Below are 21,727 nucleotides of genomic sequence, written 5' to 3' on the forward strand. Positions count from 1 at the left end.
GAGGGAGGGAGGGGGGGCCGAGGGAAGGCGAGGGAGGGAGGGGGGGCCGAGGGAAGGCGAGGGAGGGAGGGGGGGCCGAGGGAAGGCGAGGGAGGGAGGGGGGGCCGAGGGAAGGCGAGGGAGGGAGGGGGGGCCGAGGGAAGGCGAGGGAGGGAGGGGGGGCCGAGGAAGGCGAGGGAGGGAGGGGGGCCGAGGGAAGGCGAGGGAGGGAGGGGGGGCCGAGGGAAGGCGAGGGAGGGAGGGGGGGCCGAGGGAAGGCGAGGGAGGGAGGGGGGGCCGAGGGAAGGCGAGGGAGGGAGGGGGGGCCGAGGGAAGGCGAGGGAGGGAGGGGGGGCCGAGGGAAGGCGAGGGAGGGAGGGGGGGCCGAGGGAAGGCGAGGGAGGGAGGGGGGGCCCGAGGGAAGGCGAGGGAGGGAGGGGGGCCGAGGGAAGGCGAGGGAGGGAGGGGGGGCCGAGGGGAAGGCGAGGGAGGGAGGGGGGGCCGAGGGAAGGCGAGGGAGGGAGGGGGGGCCGAGGGAAGGCGAGGGAGGGAGGGGGGGCCGAGGGAAGGCGAGGGAGGGAGGGGGGGCCGAGGGAAGGCGAGGGAGGGAGGGGGGGCCGAGGGAAGGCGAGGGAGGGAGGGGGGGCCGAGGGAAGGCGAGGGAGGGAGGGGGGGCCGAGGGAAGGCGAGGGAGGGAGGGGGGGCCGAGGGAAGGCGAGGGAGGGAGGGGGGGCCGAGGGAAGGCGAGGGAGGGAGGGGGGGCCGAGGGAAGGCGAGGGAGGGAGGGGGGGCCGAGGGAAGGCGAGGGAGGGAGGGGGGGCCGAGGGAAGGCGAGGGAGGGAGGGGGGGCCGAGGGAAGGCGAGGGAGGGAGGGGGGGCCGAGGAAGGCGAGGGAGGGAGGGGGGGCCCGAGGGAAGGCGAGGGAGGGAGGGGGGGCCGAGGGAAGGCGAGGGAGGAGGGGGGGCCCGAGGGAAGGCGAGGGAGGGAGGGGGGGGCCCGAGGAAGGCGAGGGACGGAGGGGGGGCCGAGGGAAGGCGAGGGACGGAGGGGGGGCCGAGGGAAGGCGAGGGACGGAGGGGGGGCCGAGGGAAGGCGAGGGACGGAGGGGGGGGCCGAGGGAAGGCGAGGGACGGAGGGGGGGGCCGAGGGAAGGCGAGGGACGGAGGGGGGGCCGAGGGAAGGCGAGGGACGGAGGGGGGGCCGAGGGAAGGCGAGGGACGGAGGGGGGGGCCGAGGGAAGGCGAGGGACGGAGGGGGGGGCCGAGGGAAGGCGAGGGACGGAGGGGGGGGCCGAGGGAAGGCGAGGGACGGAGGGGGGGGCCGAGGGAAGGCGAGGGACGGAGGGGGGGCCGAGGGAAGGCGAGGGACGGAGGGGGGGGCCGAGGAAGGCGAGGGACGGAGGGGGGGGCCGAGGGAAGGCGAGGGACGGAGGGGGGGGCCGAGGGAAGGCGAGGGACGGAGGGGGGGGCCGAGGGAAGGCGAGGGACGGAGGGGGGGGCCGAGGGAAGGCGAGGGACGGAGGGGGGGGCCGAGGGAAGGCGAGGGACGGAGGGGGGGGCCGAGGGAAGGCGAGGGACGGAGGGGGGGGCCGAGGGAAGGCGAGGGACGGAGGGGGGGGCCGAGGGAAGGCGAGGGACGGAGGGGGGCCGAGGGAAGGCGAGGGACGGAGGGGGGGGCCGAGGAAGGCGAGGGACGGAGGGGGGGGCCGAGGGAAGGCGAGGGACGGAGGGGGGGGCCGAGGGAAGGCGAGGGACGGAGGGGGGGGCCGAGGGAAGGCGAGGGACGGAGGGGGGGGCCGAGGGAAGGCGAGGGACGGAGGGGGGGGCCGAGGGAAGGCGAGGGACGGAGGGGGGGGCCGAGGGAAGGCGAGGGACGGAGGGGGGGGCCGAGGGAAGGCGAGGGACGGAGGGGGGGGCCGAGGGAAGGCGAGGGACGGAGGGGGGGGCCGAGGGAAGGCGAGGGACGGAGGGGGGGGCCGAGGGAAGGCGAGGGACGGAGGGGGGGGCCGAGGGAAGGCGAGGGACGGAGGGGGGGGCCGAGGGAAGGCGCGGGACGGAGGGGGGGGCGAGGGAAGGCGAGGACGGAGGGGGGGGCCGAGGGAAGGCGAGGGACGGAGGGGGGGGCGCAGGTACGGCGAGGGACGGAGGGGGGGGCCGAGGAACGCGAGGGACGGAGGGGGGGGCCGAGGGAAGGCGAGGGACGGAGGGGGGGCGCAGGTACGCGAGGGACGGAGGGGGGGCGCGGGAACGCGAGGGACGGAGGGGGGCGCGGGAACGCGAGGGACGGAGGGGGGCGCGGGAACGCGAGGGACGGAGGGGGGCGCGGGAACGCGAGGGACGGAGGGGGGCGCGGGAACGCGAGGGACGGAGGGGGCGAGGGAACGCGTGGGACGGAGGGGGCGAGGGAACGCGAGGGACGGAGCGGGGGCGAGGGAACGCGAGGGACGGAGCGGGGGCGAGGGGAACGCGAGGGACGGAGCGGGGGCGAAGGGAACGCGAGGGACGGAGCGGGGGCGAGGGAACGCGAGGGACGGAGCGGGGGCGAGGGAACGCGCGGGACGGAGCGGGGGCGAGGGAACGCGAGGGACGGAGCGGGGGCGAGGGAACGCGAGGGACGGAGCGGGGGGCGAGGGAACGCGAGGGACGGAGCGGGGGCGAGGGAACGCGAGGGACGGAGCGGGGGCGAGGGAACGCGAGGGACGGAGCGGGGGCGAGGGAACGCGAGGGACGGAGCGGGGGCGAGGGGAACGCGAGGGACGGAGCGGGGGCGAGGGAACGCGAGGGACGGAGCGGGGGCGAGGGAACGCGAGGGACGGAGCGGGGGCGAGGGAACGCGAGGGACGGAGCGGGGGCGAGGGAACGCGAGGGACGGAGCGGGGGCGAGGGAACGCGAGGGACGGAGCGGGGGCGAGGGAACGCGAGGGACGGAGCGGGGGCGAGGGAACGCGAGGGATGGAGGGCGTCAAGGCATCGGGATGGAGTGGGAGAGGGAAAGGGAGGGAGTGGGTGAGAAAAGGGGGAGAGGGAAAGGGAGAGAGGGGGAGAGGGAAAGGGAGAGAGGGGAAAGGAGAGGGAAAATGAGGGTGGAGAGAAGATGGAAAGGGAGGGAAGGGACAGAGTGAAAGGGAGGAGGGTGGAGAGGGAATTGGAAGGAGGGGGAGAGGGGGGAGGGAGGAATGGGAGGGGGAGAAGGAGGAGGGGGGAGAGGGGGGTGAAGGGTGGGACATGTGGAGTGGGGTGAGGAAAGAGGGAGGTCAGTGAGGGAATAGGGGGTGGAGGGAAAGGGAAGGGGCTGAGTGAAAGGGAGGAGGGTGAGAGAAAGGGAGTTAAGGGGGAGAGAGGGAGGGAGGGGGACAGCCAAAGAGAGGTACGGGGGTGAGGGAAAGGGAGGCAGGGAGGTGGGAGAAGGAAAGGGATGGAGGGGTGAGAGGGAAAGGGAGTGAGGGGGGGAGAGGGAAAGGGAAGGAGGGGGGGGGAGAGGGCAAGGGAAAGAGGGGGGGAGAGGGCAAGGGAAAGAGGGGGGGAGAGGGCAAGGGAAAGAGGGGGGAGAGGGCAAGGGAAAGAGGGGGGGAGAGGGCAAGGGAAGGAGGGGGGAGAGGTAAAGTGAAGGAGGGGGGAGAGGGAAAGGGAAGGGGGGGCAAGGGAAAGGAAGGGAGGGGTGAGAGGGTGGAGGGAGAGGGCAGTGGAAGGGAATATGGCGAGTATTGGGGAGAATGGGATGGAGGGGATAGTAGGGGAGAGAGGGGTGTGGAGAGGATGGAGGGGAGAGGGGACGGAGTGAGGAGAAGGGGAGGACAGGGTGAGGGAAAGGGATGGAGGGAGGACAGGGTGAGGGAAAGGGATGGAGGGAGGACAGGGTGAGAGAAAGGGATGGAGGGAGGACAGGGAGAGAGAAAGGGATGGAGGGAGGACAGGGAGAGGGAAAGGGATGGAGGGAGGGGGGAGAGGGAAAGGGATGGAGGGAGGGGGGAGAGGGAAAGGGATGGAGGGAGGGGGGAGAGGGAAAGGGATGGAGGGAGGGGGAGAGGGAAAGGGATGGAGGGAGGGGGGAGAGGGAAAGGGATGGAGGGAGGGGGGAGAGGGAAAGGGATGGAGGGAGGGGCGAGAGGGAAAGGGATGGAGGGAGGGGCGAGAGGGAAAGGGATGGAGGGAGGGGGGAAGAGGGAAAGGGATGGAGGGAGGTGGGAGTGGGAAAGGGATGGAGGGAGGTGGGAGTGGGAAAGGGATGGAGGGAGGGGGGAGAGGGAAAGGGATGGAGGGAGGGGGGAGAGGGAAAGGGATGGAGGGAGGGAGGGGGAGGGAAAGGGATGGAGGGAGGGGGGAGAGGGAAAGGGATGGAGGGAGGGGGGAGAGGGAAAGGGATGGAGGGAGGGGGGAGAGGGAAAGGGATGGAGGGAGGGGGGAGAGGGAAAGGGATGGAGGGAGGGGGGAGAGGGAAAGGGATGGAGGGAGGGGGGAGAGGGAAAGGGATGGAGGGAGGGGGGAGAGGGAAAGGGATGGAGGGAGGGGGGAGAGGGAAAGGGATGGAGGGAGGGGGGAGAGGGAAAGGGATGGAGGGAGGGGGGGAGAGGGAAGGGATGGAGGGAGGGGGGAGAGGGAAAGGGATGGAGGGAGGGGGAGAGGGAAAGGGATGGAGGGAGGGGGGAGAGGGAAAGGGATGGAGGGAGGGGGGAGAGGGAAAGGGATGGAGGGAGGGGGGAGAGGGAAAGGGATGGAGGGAGGGGGGAGAGGGAAAGGGATGGAGGGAGGGGGGAGAGGGAAAGGGATGGAGGGAGGGGGGAGAGGGAAAAGGATGGAGGGAGGGGAGGAGAGGGAAAGGGATGGAGGGGGGGAGAGGGAAAGGGATGGAGGGAGGGGGGAGAGGGAAAGGGATGGAGGGAGGTGGGAGATGGAAAGGGATGGAGGGAGGTGGGAGTGAAAGGGATGGAGGGAGGGGGGAGAGGGAAAGGGATGGAGGGAGGTGGGAGATGGAAAGGGATGGAGGGAGGTGGGAGTGAAAGGGATGGAGGGAGGGGGGAGAGGGAAAGGGATGGAGGGAGGGGGGAGAGGGAAAGGGATGGAGGGAGGGGGGAGAGGGAAAGGGATGGAGGGAGGGGGGAGAGGGAAAGAGAGGGAGAGGGGAGATGGAAAGTACGCAGGGGAAAGGGAAATGTCGGGGGGGGGGGGAGAGGGGATGGGAGGAAAGGGAGGGTGCGTAGCGAGGAGGAGGGGCGAGGGGGGGGGCAAGAGGGACCGGGAGGGGAAAGGGCGGGGGAAGGGGGAAAGGGCGGGGCGGGGGAAGGGGGAAAGGGCGGGGCGGGGGAAGGGGGAAAGGGCGGGGCGGGGGAAGGGGGAAAGGGCGGGGCGGGGGAAGGGGGAAAGGGCGGGGCGGGGGAAGGGGGAAAGGGCGGGGCGGGGGAAGGGGGAAAGGGCGGGGCGGGGGAAGGGGGAAAGGGCGGGGCGGGGGAAGGGGGAAAGGGCGGGGCGGGGGAAGGGGGAAAGGGCGGGGCGGGGGAAGGGGGAAAGGGCGGGGCGGGGGAAGAGGGAAAGGGCGGGGCGGGGGAAGAGGGAAAGGGCGGGGCGGGGGAAGAGGGAAAGGGCGGGGCGGGGGAAGAGGGAAAGGGCGGGGCGGGGAAGAGGGAAAGGGCGGGGCGGGGGAAGAGGGAAAGGGAGGGGGTGGAAGAGGGAAAGGGAGGGGGGGAAGAGGGAAAGGGAGGGGGGGAAGAGGGAAAGGGAGGGGGGGGAAGAGGGAAAGGGAGGGGGAAGAGGGAAAGGGAGGGGGGGGAAGAGGGAAAGGGAGGGTGGGGAAGAGGGAATGGGAGGGTGGGGAAGAGGGAAAGGGAGGGTGGGGAAGAGGGAAAGGGAGGGAGGGGGAGAGGGAAAGGGAGGGTGGGGGAGAGGGAAATGGAGGGTGGGGAAGAGGGAAAGGGAGGGGGGGAAGAGGGAAAGGGAGGGGGGGCAGAGGGAAAGGGAGGGGGGGGCAGAGGGAAAGGGAGGGGGGGGGCAGAGGGAAAGGGAGGGGGGGGCAGCGGGAAAGGGAGGGAGAGAACGGGGAGGGAGAGGGGCGGAGTAAAGGGACGGGGCGGAGGATTGGGTGGGACTTGGGGGATTAGGGTGGGTCGGGAGGCGATTGGACGGGGCGGATTTCCCGGAGCGGGATTCCCGGAGTTTAAGCGCTGTCAGAGCCGCCTGCAGGAGCTGGGAGCTGGGCAGCTGTTTGGAGATGGCCCGGTTCACGGTGCATGTCCGGGAAGAGTGGCTGACCGTGCCCTGTAAGGACACTCAAGCCAGTGTCCGCTGGCTGGGCAGTGAGGCTCTCCGGAGATACATGAAGAACAAGCCGGACAGCGGTGGGGTGAGCCCGGGGAGCAGCGGCAGCGGATTCCTGGTCAGGAAGTGTCAAGGACTCGGCTTACTGGATCCTGATGATGCTATTGAGGATGTCCTGGAGGATAATGACTTCATTGAAGTAGGTAAGAAGAAAGATTCCTTACCCCGTCTACTTTATATCGCTAATGAAGTATCTAATGAAGTAACTAATAAATTAATTAATCTCAGCGCTTATCTTTTTAACCCAGTGCTGAAGGACGATGTGATGTCTTCAGAGTTCATCCCTTCTCAACCCGAGAGGGTTCACTTGTATCCTTTGAGAAAAAGGACTTGCATTTACATAGCGCCTTTCACCAGCCGTGCACACCCCATAGTACTTTACAGCCAGTGAAGTATTTTTGAAGCTGTAATGTGTGAAATATAGTAGCCAATTTGAACACAGTCAAGCTCCCATGGACAGCAGTGTGGTAAATGACCAAATCATCTGTTTTTATGATGTCCATTGAGGGATAAATATTGTCCAAGACACGAGAGGGAATCCCCCTGCTCTCCTTCAAAAAATGCCTTGGGATCTTTTACATCTACCCAAGGGGGCAGATGGGGGCCTCGCTTTAACATAACTTCCAAAGGGTGGCACCATCGACAGTGCAGTGAATGGAGAATATTTCCCGTAAATATTTGCAGTTCTTTAGGCTATAAACAAGATTCAAGTCAAGGTGAAATACCTTAACCAGCTACTCACTCAGATACACAAGATACCATCAGCCAGACGAGGTAAACACACTTGGACAGTACAGTTCTCAATCTCTGTCCTTGATTTTTGAGTACCCCTTTCACCGGCCCAGGGAACACTGATTAACACAAAAGGGTTCTACTTGTATTCTGGGGACAGAGTTTTGCATGTGTGTGAGGAACTGACTTGGAAAAAAAAACTCAGTTGGCTTAAATTGCTGGTGTGAATCTGATGTTCCTAGTGGGGAGATGGTGGCATAGTGGTAATATCACTGGGCTAATCATCTGGTGGTTCTGGAGATATGGGTTCAAATCCCACCATGGCAGCTTGTAGAATTGAAATTCAAGTAATAGAAAAGAAATCTAGAATTGGAAGCTAATCTCAATAACAGTGACCACTAATGCACTTTAGGGAAGGAAATCTGCTGGTCTGACCTGCATGTGACTCCAGACCCACAGCAATGTGGTTGACTTAAATGCTCTCTGAAATGGCCAAGCAAGCCACTCAGTTCAAGGGCAATTAGGGATGGGCAACAAATGCTGGCCTTACCACATCCCATGAAAGAATGAAAAAACGTTAGGGCAGGTGACCAAAAGCTTTTCCTAAGAGAGGACAGAGGGAATTCAAGGTCAGAGATGGGTGATGGGACTTGGTGCGAGTTAGGACACGGGCAGCAGGGTTTTGGACGCCTTTAAGTTTGCCGATGGTAGAATGTGGAAGGCCAGCCAGGAATTTTTTCAGCATTTTGAAAGGACCGTTCCCTCCATGATACCCCGGTTCACTTCCTATTAACCTCCAAAACCCTGTACCCTTCCCATGGCATCTTCCCATGCAAACACAGGAGGTGTAACACCAGCCCTTTTATCTCCTCTCTCTTCAACACAAAATCTCCTCCCAGCTGAAGCAGTAATTTACTTGTACTTCTTTCAATCTAGTTTGCTGTATTCACTGCTCATGATGTGGTCTCTTCTACACTGGGGAGACCAAACGGAGACTGAGCTTTGGGAAGACCTCCGCTCGGGTGCTGCATGATCCCGAGCTTCTGGTGGCTAGTCATTTTAATTCTCCACCTTGTTCTCACCCTGACATCTCTGTCCTTGACCTGCTGCACTGTTTCCATAAGGCTCAGTGTATGCCTGAGGAACAGCACCTCATCTTCAATTAGACACTTTACAGCCTTTCAGACTCAACATCGAGTTCAGCAATTTCAGACAGTAATCTCTGCCTCATTTTGTTTCCTTGTTTTGATTATTTTCTTTCAGATAGAAACACACCTGCTCCAGGCACATCTTTTGTTTGTTTCTTTTCTTGCCCCAGCACCTTGCCCCTTGGCCCTGGAAGATTAATTCCTCTGTCAGTCAATCTGTCCCGTCTTCCACCCTGTCACAGACCTTTTGTCCTTGACCCACCCACCTCTTGCTCAAAACCTGTTACAACTCTAACTTTCCCCAGTTCTGATGAAAGGTCACTGACCTGAAATGTTAACTCTGTTTCTCTCTCCACAGACACTGCCTGACCTGCTGAGTATTTCCAGCATTTTCTGTTTTGATTTATGCTATGGAATAATTAAGCTTCGTGGTAATAAAGGCAGGAATGAGGGATTTAACAGCAGATTATCTGAGCAAGAGAAAGAGTTGGGCATCAATACAGAGATAGAAACAGACAGCCTTAGTGATTAAGCAAGTGTGTGGCTTGCAGCTCATCTCAGAGGGACTCAGGTTGTGAACAAGCTGGTTCAGCCTCAGACAATACAAGAACAAAGAAAAGTACAGCACAGGAACAGGTCCTTTGGCCCTCCAAGCCTGCGCTGATCATATTACCTGTCAAACTAAAACATTTTGCACTTCCGGGGTCCGTATCCCTCTATTCCCATCCCATTCATGTATTTGTCAAGCTGCCTCTTAAACACCACTATCGTACCTGCTTCCACCACCTCCTCAGGCAGCGAATTCCAGACACTCACTACCCTCTGCATAAAAAACTTGCCCTGCACAGCTCCTCTAAATCGGCAGGAAGAGGGATGGAATCGGTAGGCAGGGAATTGAGTTTATGATGGAACCAAAGACAATGGCTTTGGTCTTTCCAGTATTTAATTGGAGGAAATTTCTGCTCATCCAGCACTGGATGTCGGATAGTCTGTCTGATAATTTAGTAACAGTGGGGAGGAGTTGAGAGAGGTGGTGGTGAGGTAGAGCTGGGTGTCATCAATGTACAAGTGAAAACTAACACTGCTTTCAGATGATGCTGAAGAGGGGCAGCCTGTATATGAGAAATAGGAGGGGGCCACAGATTGATCCTTGGGGAACACCAGAGGTAACGTTGCAGGAGCAGGAAGTGAAGCCATTTCAGGTGACGCTCTGGCTCCAATTTGATAGATAAGAAAGGAACCGTGTGCCACCCAACTGGACAACAGTGGAGAGGACTTTGTGTAGGATGGTGTGGTCAAACCATGTCAAAGGCTGCTGACAGGTTGAGAAGGATAAGGAGGGGAAGTTTATCCTTGTCACAGTCAAGCAGGATATAATTTGTGACTTTGGTAAAAGGTGTTAGGGTAATGTGGCAGGGCAGAAATCTGGAGAGAATCAAACATGGAATTGCAGGAAAAATGGTCATAGACTTGGGAGGTGACTTTGGAGTGGAAAGGGAGGTTGGAGATGGAGATGGTTGGTTTAGCAGGTAAAGAGGAAGATAAATACAAGGAATAAAGAATGGGACAGCAAGCTTTGATGGGGGAGTTAGGGAAGGTGACCAAATCCATCAAAAAAATTGGTTTTGGGATGATTTCTAAAAGTAGGGAGAGAAGTAGAGAAGCTTGTCGAAGCAGTTCCAGTGAATGGCATCAATTTTGTTTTGAAGGGATTGACAAAGGGCCAGGGTTTTTAGATCTGTGTAGGGAGGAGATGTGAGGCTGGAAGATGTTGCAGAGACAGAATACAAACATATGAAATAGGAGCAGAAGTAGGCCATTCAGCCCCTTGTGCCTGCTCTGCCATCCAATAAGATCATGGCTGATCTGTTTGTGTTTCGAGTTCCACTTTCCCATCTACCCCTGATAATCTTTGATTTCCTTACCTAACAAGAATCCATCTATGTCTGCCTTAAAAATATTCAGTGACTCGCCTCCTGAGGCAGAGAGTTCCAAACTTGCACAACCCTCTGAGAAAAAAATCTCATCTCTGTCCTATAAGGACAGCCCCTAATTTTAAAACAGTGCCCTGGTTCTGGATTCACCCACAAGAGGAAACAAGAGAATGAGCTGAAGCTGAAAATGTTAAACCCAATGAAGCTAGGGACTGGAAGCCAGTGTCAATCAGCCAGGACGGTAAGCAAGGCTTGTGGTGGGACAGTGTATGTATGAGTCTAGACAGGTTTATAGAGGACATTGGACAAACTGAGTGTAATGGTGACAGAAAGCTGGGGAACAGTTTGCTTGGTGTTGGGCCTGCGATTGGGTGGAAGGAGCTGATACAGCAAAAGTGGACACAGCCTTGATGATGGGGCAGATGTGAGATATAAAGCTCAGCTTTGGATTGAACAGGTTCAGCCTGAGCAGGTGAATGGGGAAGGTCACAGTCAGTCTTACTGACATTGAGTTAGATAAAAGTCTTAACTCATCCAAAGCTTGTTTGTAACCTGCTCATCAGCAATTCCTACCCCAGTCAGTGGAGTCAAGGCTGGCACAGCTCTTATCAACAGAGACAGATCCTGCTTCACTGCTGATTGAAATAGGTTTCACTCCATTAAACTTTTAGAAGATGCATTTTTCAAAATTGCAGGCTACAAACACTTCAAATGATCATTTGCTCATCAGATGTGATAATATAATTGTAGCTGATTGCATTTTTTGCTAACCTAACACATGATCATACAGACAATGGCCCTTTAAAATGGTCAATTACATATTTGTTCCTATTAATAGGTTACAAATATCTATTCACATTTTATTGAGAGCTCAAACCAAGGCTGAGAACCCAGATATTGAGCAGAGCAGAAATATTATTTTGCATTGGAAAGTCAAGATTGGAAGTGTCCAACTGAAGGCTGACATTAACCCAATGTGAAAAGGTGCTGATATATATTTGTATATTGCTCGGTGCTAATCAAACGTTCTAAAGGAAACACACAATCTTTTAGTATATTTGTTTAGATGGAAACCATCTAACAATAGAAGATCTAGTTCGGTTGGGAAGAGGACTTTACAAGATCAAGGTGAGTGTACTTCTAAGACCTCTGAGTGCTGCTTGAATAATGTTGAAATTCTATCAAACCAAACAACTGAATGACAGCAGTTTAACATTTCCTCCCTGCTCCCCTCCCCACACCCCTCCCTCACAGCTAACTGCAGAATCAGAGGAGAAGATCAAACAGTCAAGGTTACTTCTGGAAAATATTGTGAAAGAACATAAAGGTATGTTGAAAAATCAAAAGACATGCCAGGGAAACTCAATGGACAAGAACTCGTAAACCCAACATTGGTAAAGTGTGGGTCCTTCAGGAAATTCAAAATGAGTTTCAATCAGTTTAAATTTCTCACTGGATTCTGTGATAGATTTGATTCTCAGACATCCCACATCCCCTTACTGTGTGCTAACAAAACACAACAACCCAAGACAATGAAGGGAAATTACCTTTATGCCTCATTCTTCTTTCAGTTGTATATGGAATAACTACAGGCTTTGGGAAATTTGCTCGGACTGTTATCCCACACAATAAGCTCAAGTAAGTGGTGCTGTTTTATGATTTGATGGCTGCTTATGTTAATTCTCTGTAGTTCATTTCAATCTAGTTCTCCATGTTTCTTTTCAACACTTTTAGCTTAACTTGCTTGTGAGCGAACTGCGAAATGGGCTGTTAAACTAGTCTTCTTGATTTTACTTGCTGTTTTGGCTTGGGTGTAAAGCAGCATCCCACCCGATCCCATGGCAACCCTCAGTGATTTTGTTTAAAATTACCATCCACCCCCTTCCCCACCGTATTGCAGAAACACTCTAACGATCACCACTCAAACTCTTAGGCTGGGAATTTCCTTGGAATGGCTCCTGCTGGTACTCTGTAAATTTGCATGAAGTGCAACACAAGTTCTACATTCCCAAACAAGGTTTCTGCTCCATTTCCAGTGAAGCAGAGCGGAAACATTTCCAAGAAAATTCCCAGCTTATTATAACCCCCTTTTACATCAATGCACCCCAACTCTGAACAAAATTTTGAATGTTGATCTTCCCTTATCCTGTTTCCAATTGTGGTGACTTTGTTTGCACAATTCTCTGTCCTAGACTATCTCCTCCAAGGGCCTGTTCTAACTGGACCATGTGTGATAGAGGATCAGTCGTCACCTCTCAAGGGGCCGAATGGTCTCTTCCTGTTCCGAGCCTGCCCTCACCCAGTGTCCACACACACTGGAAAGTGATGAAGAGTCAGAATTCTGAGCCCTGTTGGTCTTCCCTCTTTTTATGTAGCAGCGCCTAGAAGCCTAATCTCAGCATGAATCAGTTCCAATTAACTCAGGATCAGGCCCTGAGCCTCACCACATTTTGGGAAAGCATTTTGTAATATTCCATATAATACTTTCCACCCCACCCTGTGTGGAAATGTAGAAATAATTATCATTTATAAAATAAATTTCTCCAATGTGTAATTCCTTCTCTTACATCCATTCAGGGAACTCCAAGAGAACCTTATTCGTTCCCATTCAGCCGGTATGGACCATTCATCTCAAAATCATATCAAGTGTTTAATATTTCATTCTCGAATCTATTTGGTTCATTGATCTGTTGCGCTCTCTGCCCTGCAGGTGTTGGTAAACCCTTGTCACCAGAAAGGTCCCGTATGCTGCTGGCCCTCAGGATCAATGTTCTTGCCAAGGGTTACAGCGGAATCTCCTTAGAGACCCTCAATCAAATGGTGCAGGCATTTAATGGTAATATACAACTTTACTCATTTATATAGTCAGACATGTATTAATGATAATTACTGTATAATTAATTTTCATTAATGTGGGTTGAGGTTATGTGCTGGAGTACTATTATGTTCATGCTGTGTGCTGGAGCTGCTTTTACTGTAGTTTAATGCAACGTCAACTTGAATTTATATAGAATCTTTATTGTGCTTTATCTTTAAACATACCGAACCAGCTTGCAAAATTCAAAGCATAGTATCCAAATTAGATGTGATTCTGTGATTGCTTAATAATCCTGAATGTGCTAAGAATTACACTGAAAACCAATTTAACATTATCAGTCAGACTCAGTGTGGCTCACTTATACATGCTAGGAGCCACGTATATTTACACACAGGGCCTTTGCAGACAGAAGAAGCATGTCCACAAATTGTGCTGCCTTCAACTAAGCAAAAGCTTGAGGGACTGCCATTTCCTGGTTCATTTCCCATGGCAATATCTTGACCAATCAGAGTTGGCCTGCCCAGTTTGAATTTGAACAAAAGCTAGGCAGTTAACTGTTCCCTGGTGAATTCTCCATGGCAATATCTCGACCAGAGTCCACTTGCCAATCAGCACTCTCTTCTCATGTAGTATAAATTGTTGTCCCCTTTACTATTAGTATTCATGTGAACTGTCCTGATGAGTGCAAGATGAAAAGCTTTGACAGCATGTCTCTTTTTGCAGTAATACTTAAATCTTTAGCGTACTGAAATATCCCAAGCACTTCACAGGGTGAGCGCAAACAAAACTTGACACCGAGTTACATAAGGAGATACAAAGGTCAGGGAGAGTTGTAGAGCTGTTGGGGAGATCACAGAGCTACGGAGGAATGACTTAAAATTGAAGCTGTGTTTAACTGGGAGTCTATGTAGGTCAGTGCACACAGGAGTGATGGGTGAATGTGAGTTAGGGCACAGGCAGCAGAACTAGGGATGACCTCCAGAAGCAAGTTAGGAGTGCGTTAGAATACTCAAGTCCAGAGGTAACAAAGACATGGATGAGGGTTTCAGCAGCAGATAAACTGAGACCGGGCAGAGTTGGTGTAGGTGAGGATACAGAGATAGAAATGGGCAGTCCTGGTGATGGCGCAGATATGTGTTCGGAAGCTCATCTCAAGGTCAAATCTGACATTACAGTTGCAAGCAGTCTGTTTTAGTCTCAGACAGTTAACAAGGAGAGGGATGCAATTGGTGGCTAGTTTAGTTGCTCAACCAGTACTGGGTGTTGGAAAAGTGGACCGATAATTTAGAGACAGTGGAGGAGTCATAAGAGGTGGTGATGAAGTAGAGCTCCTCATGATCAGCCCACCCCCCCATCAACCAACTTAAACATTCACTCCTTCCACCACCAACGCACAGTGGCAGCAGTGTGTACCATCTACAAGATGCACTGCAGGAATTCACCAAGGCCACTTCGACAGCACTTTCCAAACCCATGACCACTACCACCTAGCAGGACAAAGGGCAGCAGATACATGGGGACAACACCACCTGCAAGTTCCCGTCCAAGTCAGAATTCTAGAATAGAATAGCACGGAAGGAGTCCATTTGGCTTATCATGCCTCTGTTGGCTGAAAGCAAGAGAAAATTAGCTAGTCCCACTCCACTGTCTTTGCCCCAGAGCTCTGCAATTTTTTTTCTCTTCAGATGCTTATCCAGTCTTTTTTTGAGAGCCATGATTGAACCTGCCTCCACCACACCCTCAGGCAGTTCATTCCAGACCCTAACCGCTCGCTGTGTGAGAAAGTATTTCCTCATGTCACCGTTGATTCTTTTGCCAATCACCTTACACCAGTGCCCTCTGCTTCTTGGCCCTTCCACCAATGGGAACAGTTTTTCTCTATACACACTGCTTAGACACCTCATGAGTTTGAACACCTCTATCAAACCTTCTCTTTTGTAAAGAGAACAGTCTCAGCTTCTCCAAACTATCCATATAACTGAAGTCCCTTATGCCTAGAATCATTCTAACAATCTCATGAATCTTTTCTGCACCCTCTGGAAATCCTGCACGTCTTTCCTAAAGTGTGGTGCCCAGAATTGGATGCAATACTCCAATTGAAGCCAAACCAATGTTTTATAAAGGTTCACTATTACTTCCTTGCTTTTGTACTTTATTGCCCTATTTATAAAGCCCAGGATCACAGGTGAATTTTAACCATTTTCTTTTCATGCCCTGCCACTTTCAACAATTTATGCACATACACTGCCAGGCCTCTCTGTGCCTGAGCCCCTGTATAATTCTGCCCTTTATTTTTTATTACCTCTCTTCGTTCTTCTTACCAAAATATATCACTGCACACTTCTTAAATTAAATTTCATCAGCCACGTTTCTGTTATTCCATCAGCCTGCTTATGTTCTCTTGAAGTATATCACTACCCTCTGCACAGTTCGCAATATTCCAAGATTTGTGTCATCTGCAAATTTTGTAATTGTGCCTTGTCCACCCATGTGTAAGTCATTAATACAGATCAAGAAAAGCAATGAACCTAGTATCGACCCCAGGGAAGCCCCACTGTATACCTTCCTCTAGTCCGAGAAACACTACTCCCTGTTTCCTGGCACTTAGATAATTTTGTATCAATGCTTCCATTGTCCCTTTTATTTTATGGGCCTCAGCTTTGCTGACAAGTCTGTTATGTGGCACTTTATTGAATCTTTTTGAGGTCCATATGTATCACATCAACCACATTACCCTCATCAACTCTCTGTTACCTCATTAAGTCACACAATTTGCCTTTAAGAAATCTGTGCTTGGTTTTCCTTAATTAATCCACACTTTCCAAGTGACTTACTTTTTTCCTGGATTATAGTTTCTAAAAGCTTTCCCAACAGTGACATTAAACTGACTGGCTTGTAATCATTTGGTTTATCCTTACACCATTTTTTGAACATGAGGATAATATTTTCAAATCCCCAGTTCTCTGACACCAACCCTGAATCTACGGAGGATTGGAAGATTATGGCCAGTGCCTCAGCAATTTCCTACCTTATTTTCCTCAGTATCCTCGGATGCATCCCATCTGGTCCTGGTGACTTATCAGCATTAAGTACAGCCAACCTTTCTAATATCTCCTCTTCATCAGCAGGGTGAATGTGGAAAGGATGCTTCCACTTATGGGAGAATCTAGTATGAGGGGGCACAGTTTAAAAATAAGGTATCGCCCATTTAAGACAGAAATGAGGAGAAATTTTTTCACTCAAAGTCATGAGTCTTTGGAGCTCTCTTCCTCAAAAGTTGCTGAAAGCAGAGTCTTTGAATATTTTTAAGGCAGAAGTAGATAGATCCTTCTTAAGCAAGGGAGTGAAAGGTTATCGGGGGTATGTGGGAATGTGGAGTTGAGGTTATGGTCAGATCAGCCATGATCTCACTGAATGGAAGAGCAGACTCGAGGGGCCGAGTGGCCTCCTCCTCCTAATTCGTATGTAACTTTCAGTTCACCCAGTGTCTCAACTATCTCCCGACTTTGGCAGCATTTTCTGTGGTAAAGACAGATGCAAAGTTCTCATTCAATACCTCAGCCATGCCCCACACCCCTGACCCGCCTCAATGCATAAGTCCCCTTTTTGGACTGTAATCAGTGCCAGGCCTGCCCTGACTACCCTTATACTATGTATATGCTTATAAATGACTTTAGGATTCCCTTTTAGCTGCCAGTCTCTTCTCATACTTTTTCTTTGCCTCATATTTCTTTTCAGACTTCCCCTCTGAACTTTCTATATTCAGGCTGGTTCCCACCTCTGTTGTTCGACCTGATGTCCATCATACACACCCTTTTTCTGCTTCCTTTCACTCATTATCCAGGGAGCTCTGGCTTTTCCTCTTTTGTTCCCATCTATCTGCTGCCCTTGTTCTTCTAGATGGTAGCAGTCGTGGGTTTAGAAGATGCTATATAAGGAGCCTGGGTGAGTTCCTGCAGTGCATCTTGTAGATGGTACACACTGCTGCTACTGTGTGTCGATGTTGGAGGGACTGAATGTTTGTGGAAGCAGTGCCAATATGTAAACAATTGGCCTAACGATTGTTGAGGGCTACAACTAAAAAATGCTAAGCAATGGTAGGTTATCAACACTTAAATGTGAAATTGAGAGTAATGATCTCTCCAAGTCTGCCCCCCAGCCCTTTCCAGCCTCACCTCCCGAGGCTGACCTTTTGTCGAGTCTTGGCTTGGAGGCCCTCCCTGTGGTGCATGTCCAGCTCTGGCACCACTGGCTCAATCTGCAGATGAGGGCTTCTTGCTTCGGGCATGCTTTGGTCGCATGGCACAGCTTCTGCCTGAAAATGGGTCTTGACTCATCTTTACCTTGTAGACATTGTGAAACTTCCAAGGGCAATGAATGTTGGCCTTGCCAGCGATGCCTGCACCCCAAGAACAAATAAAAAGAAATTCGGTATCATCTGTGGTATTTTGAAAAAAGATGGTATTGAAATAATGCACTTTATTTTTTAAAAGTAATGGGGTCAATGTACTTACTGGGTAAATGTGACCACACACCTTTTTATAAACTGACATATTCTGCCTCCTGTAGCTTCCTGCCTCTCCTACGTCCCGGAGAAGGGAACAGTTGGGGCGAGTGGAGATCTTGCCCCGCTTGCTCATCTTGCCCTGGGACTGATGGGTGAAGGCAAAATGTGGTCACCAAAAAGTGGCTGGGCTGATGCCAAATATGTAAGTTCTCTGTTTCTTGCTCTAAGTTAAGTTATGAAGCTGGTTGACTATAGGTTTAATGGCACTAGGACCTGATGTCTATGTTAGGACCCACGCCAACAATTACAGTTTGATGGCCCTCACTCTGTACAACAGGAAATGAAAATCCTATTCCTTGCCATTCTGCAAAGGTTGAACTGCTTCACACAAAGATACAACTACACCACAGGACAACACCAATCTGGTGAAACTACAATGAAGGGCAACAGCAACCTGGTGAAGCTATAACACAGGGCTACTTGTGTGCCAAACAATGTAAGCAGCAAGTGATAGACAGAGCTAAGCGATCCCAAAACCAATGGATCAGATCAAAGATCTGCATTCCTGCCACATCCAGTCGTGAATGGTAGTGATCAACTCAATGGAGGAGGGGGGCTCCATAAATATCCCCGTCCTCAATGATGGAGGAACCCAGCACATCAGCGCAAAAGGCAAGGCTGAATCATTTGCTACAATTTTCAGCCAGAAACGCCGAGTGGATGATCCATCTCGGCCTCCTCCGGAGGTCCCCAGCACCACAAATGCCAGTCTTCAGCCAATTCGATTCACTCCACTTGATATCAAGAAACGGCTGAAGGCACTGGGTAAAGAAAATGAAAGGCTTGTACTTATTTGATACTTTTCACAACAACCAGATGTCTCAAAATGTTTTTCAGGCAATGATGTACTTTTGATGTGCAGGAATGTAGGAAAAGCGGCAGCCAATTTGTGCATAGCAAGATCCCACAAACAGCAATGTGATAATGATATTGATTGAGGGATAATTATAGGGCAGGACACTTGGGAAAACTCACCTGCTCTTCTTTGAAGCATTACCATGGGATATTATCCATCCACCCGAACAGATAGATGGGGTCTTGATTCAACATCTCATCTGCAAGATGGCATCACTTGACAGTACAGCACCCTTTCAGTACTGCACACTAGTGTCAGCCTTGATTTTGTTCCAAACATACAGCAAAGGCTATGGGCCCTGGCAGCATACCAGCAATGGTACCGAAGACTTGAGCTGCAGAAATAGCCTTGTTTCTAGCCAAGCTGTTCCAGTACAACTACAAAACTACCATGCTTGGCCTAAATAGCCAAGTGGTTATGGTACTGGGTTTGTAACCCCAAGATCGAGTTCACATCTCACAATGGCAAACTATGAAACAATGTAACTTCATCTGAAACAGATGGAAACGGCTTTGTGCTCGAAAGAGTTACAAAACTAGCATCTAGCCAACAACAAGGAAAATTGACCAGGTGTGTCCTGTACAGAAAAAGCAGGATGAATCCAACCCGGCCAATTACCACCCCACCAGTCCACTCTCCATCATCAGCAAGGTGGCGCTGGACAGGACTGCTCCGAGTGCTATCTTACCGAGGTCGAGTTCTGGTCATAAACCAGCTGATCGCCGCCATGTTGTGGTATCGGCTGGTCACTTTGACCCCTCCCCTGGACTTTGTCACAAGAATCCAGAGATTGTTAGTCGACTTCTTCTGGGACAAAAGATTGCACTGGGTCGCTGCCGAGGTTCTGAGTCTCCCGCTTAGGGAGGGTGGTCAGGCGCTAGTGTGCCTACGCACACAGGTGGCGACTTTCCGCCTTCAGACCCTGCAGCGATACCTCTACCTCGAGCCTCCTCCTAGATGGTGTGCCCTGATGACGTATTTCTTCCGTCAGGTGCACGGCCTGAATTATGACGTGCAGCTCCTGTTTATAGAACAGCTGGGCCTCGGTGGCTCCTTGCAGGCGTTGCCCGTCTTTTACCAGGACCTGATCAAAGTCTGGAAAGTGGTCGCCTCACGACGCAGCTCTCCCCCGTCAGGAGTAGCGGCTATCGTCAGAGAGCCGCTGCTCAGGAATCCGCCCCTCCGTCCTTTTCAGTGGTTGGCGGAGAGGAGGGCTGTGGCTGCAGGGGTGACCAGGATCGGGGACGTGCTGGGTGGCGGAGGACTGGGCTGGATGCTCCCGCAGGAGTTGGCGCGACGCGCGTCTGTGAGTGTCCAGGTCGCAGCCGATGCCATCCAAGACCTGAGAACGGTCGTGCTCGGACCCGACGTTATTTTGGGTCTTGAGGTGGCCCAGGTGCGCGGTGGTCTTCCGTCTGAGCGTTCCCCTGTTCGGACGGAATTCCACATTGGCCCCAAGCCCCGAACCCTCCCTCGGGTGCTGGTGCCCCGCAATATGAGCCGCCTCGGGGACATGCCCTCTGTGCCTTTTGGCACGGCAAAGAGGGGCTTTTTGTATGGACTGCTGCTGCACACCTTCCATTTTCTCGCCCTTGTCCGTCGACCGGACACGCCCTGGCGTGCCTTGTTGCCGTCCGGCGGCGGAGGCCCTCGATGGGAGGCCCTCTACGGAGGTGTCCTCCCCCTTTCTATCGGGGACCTGGGTTGGAGGGTGTTGCATGCAGCAGTCCCTTATAATAAGAGGATGCATAGGTTCACGGACTCTCAGGACACATGCCCTTTTTGCGGTCTTGTGGAGTCCGTGGACCATGTATACATAGGGTGTTGTAGGCTGCACTCCCTTTTTAGTTATTTGAAAAACCTTTTATTGATGTTTTGTTTGCACTTCAGCCCCACGCTCCTGATCTATGGGCACCCGGTGCGGAAGGGGGTCGGGAAGGAGGAGGACCTCCTCGTGAACCTGCTCCTGGGCCTGGCCAAGTTGGCCATTAACAGGTCCAGGCAGCGGGCGATCGACGGGGGAGTCCCGCCCGATTGTTTGTCCCTCTTCCGCGGCTACGTTCGCTGCCGGATGTCCCTGGAGAAGGAGCACGCGGTGTCTGCTGGCACTCTCGAGGCCTTCCGTGCTCGGTGGGCACCGCGGGGACTGGGGTGTTTTGTTGACCCCTTTAATCACATTTTGATTTAAAGTTTGTAAGTTTCCTTTAAAACTTTTTTCTTGGTTTTACAGCTGACCTAAATTAGGGGCTGTGCCTGATTTTTCCCAATTTTGTTGATTTGGTTTTCATTTAAAAGATCATCAGCAAGGTGATGGAAAATGTCATCAACAGTGCTATAAAGTGGCACTTACTCAGCAATAACCTGCTCACTGATGCTCCGTCTGAGTTCTGCCAGGGCCACTCAGCTCCTGACATCATTGCAGCCTTGGTTCAAACATGGACAAAAGAGTTAAACTCTTGAGGTGAGGTGAGAGTGACTGCCCTTGACATCATGGCAACATTTGACTGAATGTGGCATCAAGGAGCCCTAGCAAAACTGGGGTCAATGGGAATCGGGGGTGGGGGGGCGGAAACTCTCCACTGGTTGGAGTCTTACCTAGCACAAAGGAAGATGGTTGTGGCTGTTGGAGGTCGGTCATCTCAGCTCCAGGTCATCACTGCAGGAGTTCCTCAGGGTACTGCCCTTGGCCCAACCACCTTCAGCTGCTTCACCAGTGACCTTCCTTCCATCATAAGGCCAGAAGTGGGGATGTTCGCTGATGATTGCACAACATTCAGCACCATTCGTGACTCCTCAGATACTGAAGCAGTCCATGTCCAAATACAGCAAAAACCTGAACAATATCCAGGCTTCGGCTGAGAAGTGGCAAGAAACATTCACACCATACAAGTGTCAGACAAAAAGAGAGAAATATCTTCCCTTGAAGTTCAATGGCATTACCATCACTGAATCCCCCAGCATTATCTTCCTGGGTGTTATCATTGACCAGGAACTTAACTGAACTAGCCCTATAAATACTGTCATTACTGATTCCCCAAAGCCTGTCCACCATCTACAAGGCACAAATCAGGAATGTGAGGGAATACTCTCCAATTGCTTGAATGCATATGACTAACAACAGTCAAGAAACTTGACACCACCCAGGACAAAGCAGCCACTTGATTGGCACCCTATTCACAAACATTCACTCCCTCCACCACCGACGCACAGTGGCAGCAGTGTATACCATCTACAAGATGCACTGCAGCAACTCACCAAGGCTCCTTAGACAGCACCTTCCAAACCCACGACCACTACCATATAGAAGGACAAGGGCAGCAGACACATGGGAACACCATCACCTGGAAGTTCCCCTCCAAGCCACTCACCATCCTGACTTGGAAAT

General features: G+C 53.2%; 1 protein-coding gene across 1 annotated transcript in view; it reads left to right on the top strand.

Moving 5' to 3' along the window:
• The first annotated feature begins 6,175 nt into the window (after positions 1-6,175).
• Positions 6,176-21,727, top strand: part of hal (histidine ammonia-lyase) — a 54,819-nt gene continuing 39,267 nt past the window's right edge. The window contains exons 1-9 of the mRNA XM_041203245.1: positions 6,176-6,430; positions 6,536-6,596; positions 7,034-7,061; positions 11,155-11,229; positions 11,356-11,428; positions 11,673-11,739; positions 12,679-12,716; positions 12,812-12,937; positions 17,489-17,628. Coding sequence (XP_041059179.1) covers positions 6,181-6,430; positions 6,536-6,596; positions 7,034-7,061; positions 11,155-11,229; positions 11,356-11,428; positions 11,673-11,739; positions 12,679-12,716; positions 12,812-12,937; positions 17,489-17,628 — 858 coding nt within the window. The 5' untranslated portion in view covers positions 6,176-6,180. The remainder of the gene's footprint in view (positions 6,431-6,535; positions 6,597-7,033; positions 7,062-11,154; positions 11,230-11,355; positions 11,429-11,672; positions 11,740-12,678; positions 12,717-12,811; positions 12,938-17,488; positions 17,629-21,727) is intronic.

The sequence above is a fragment of the Carcharodon carcharias genome, chromosome 13, assembly GCF_017639515.1.
Source record: "Carcharodon carcharias isolate sCarCar2 chromosome 13, sCarCar2.pri, whole genome shotgun sequence".
Taxonomy (NCBI): domain Eukaryota; kingdom Metazoa; phylum Chordata; class Chondrichthyes; order Lamniformes; family Lamnidae; genus Carcharodon; species Carcharodon carcharias.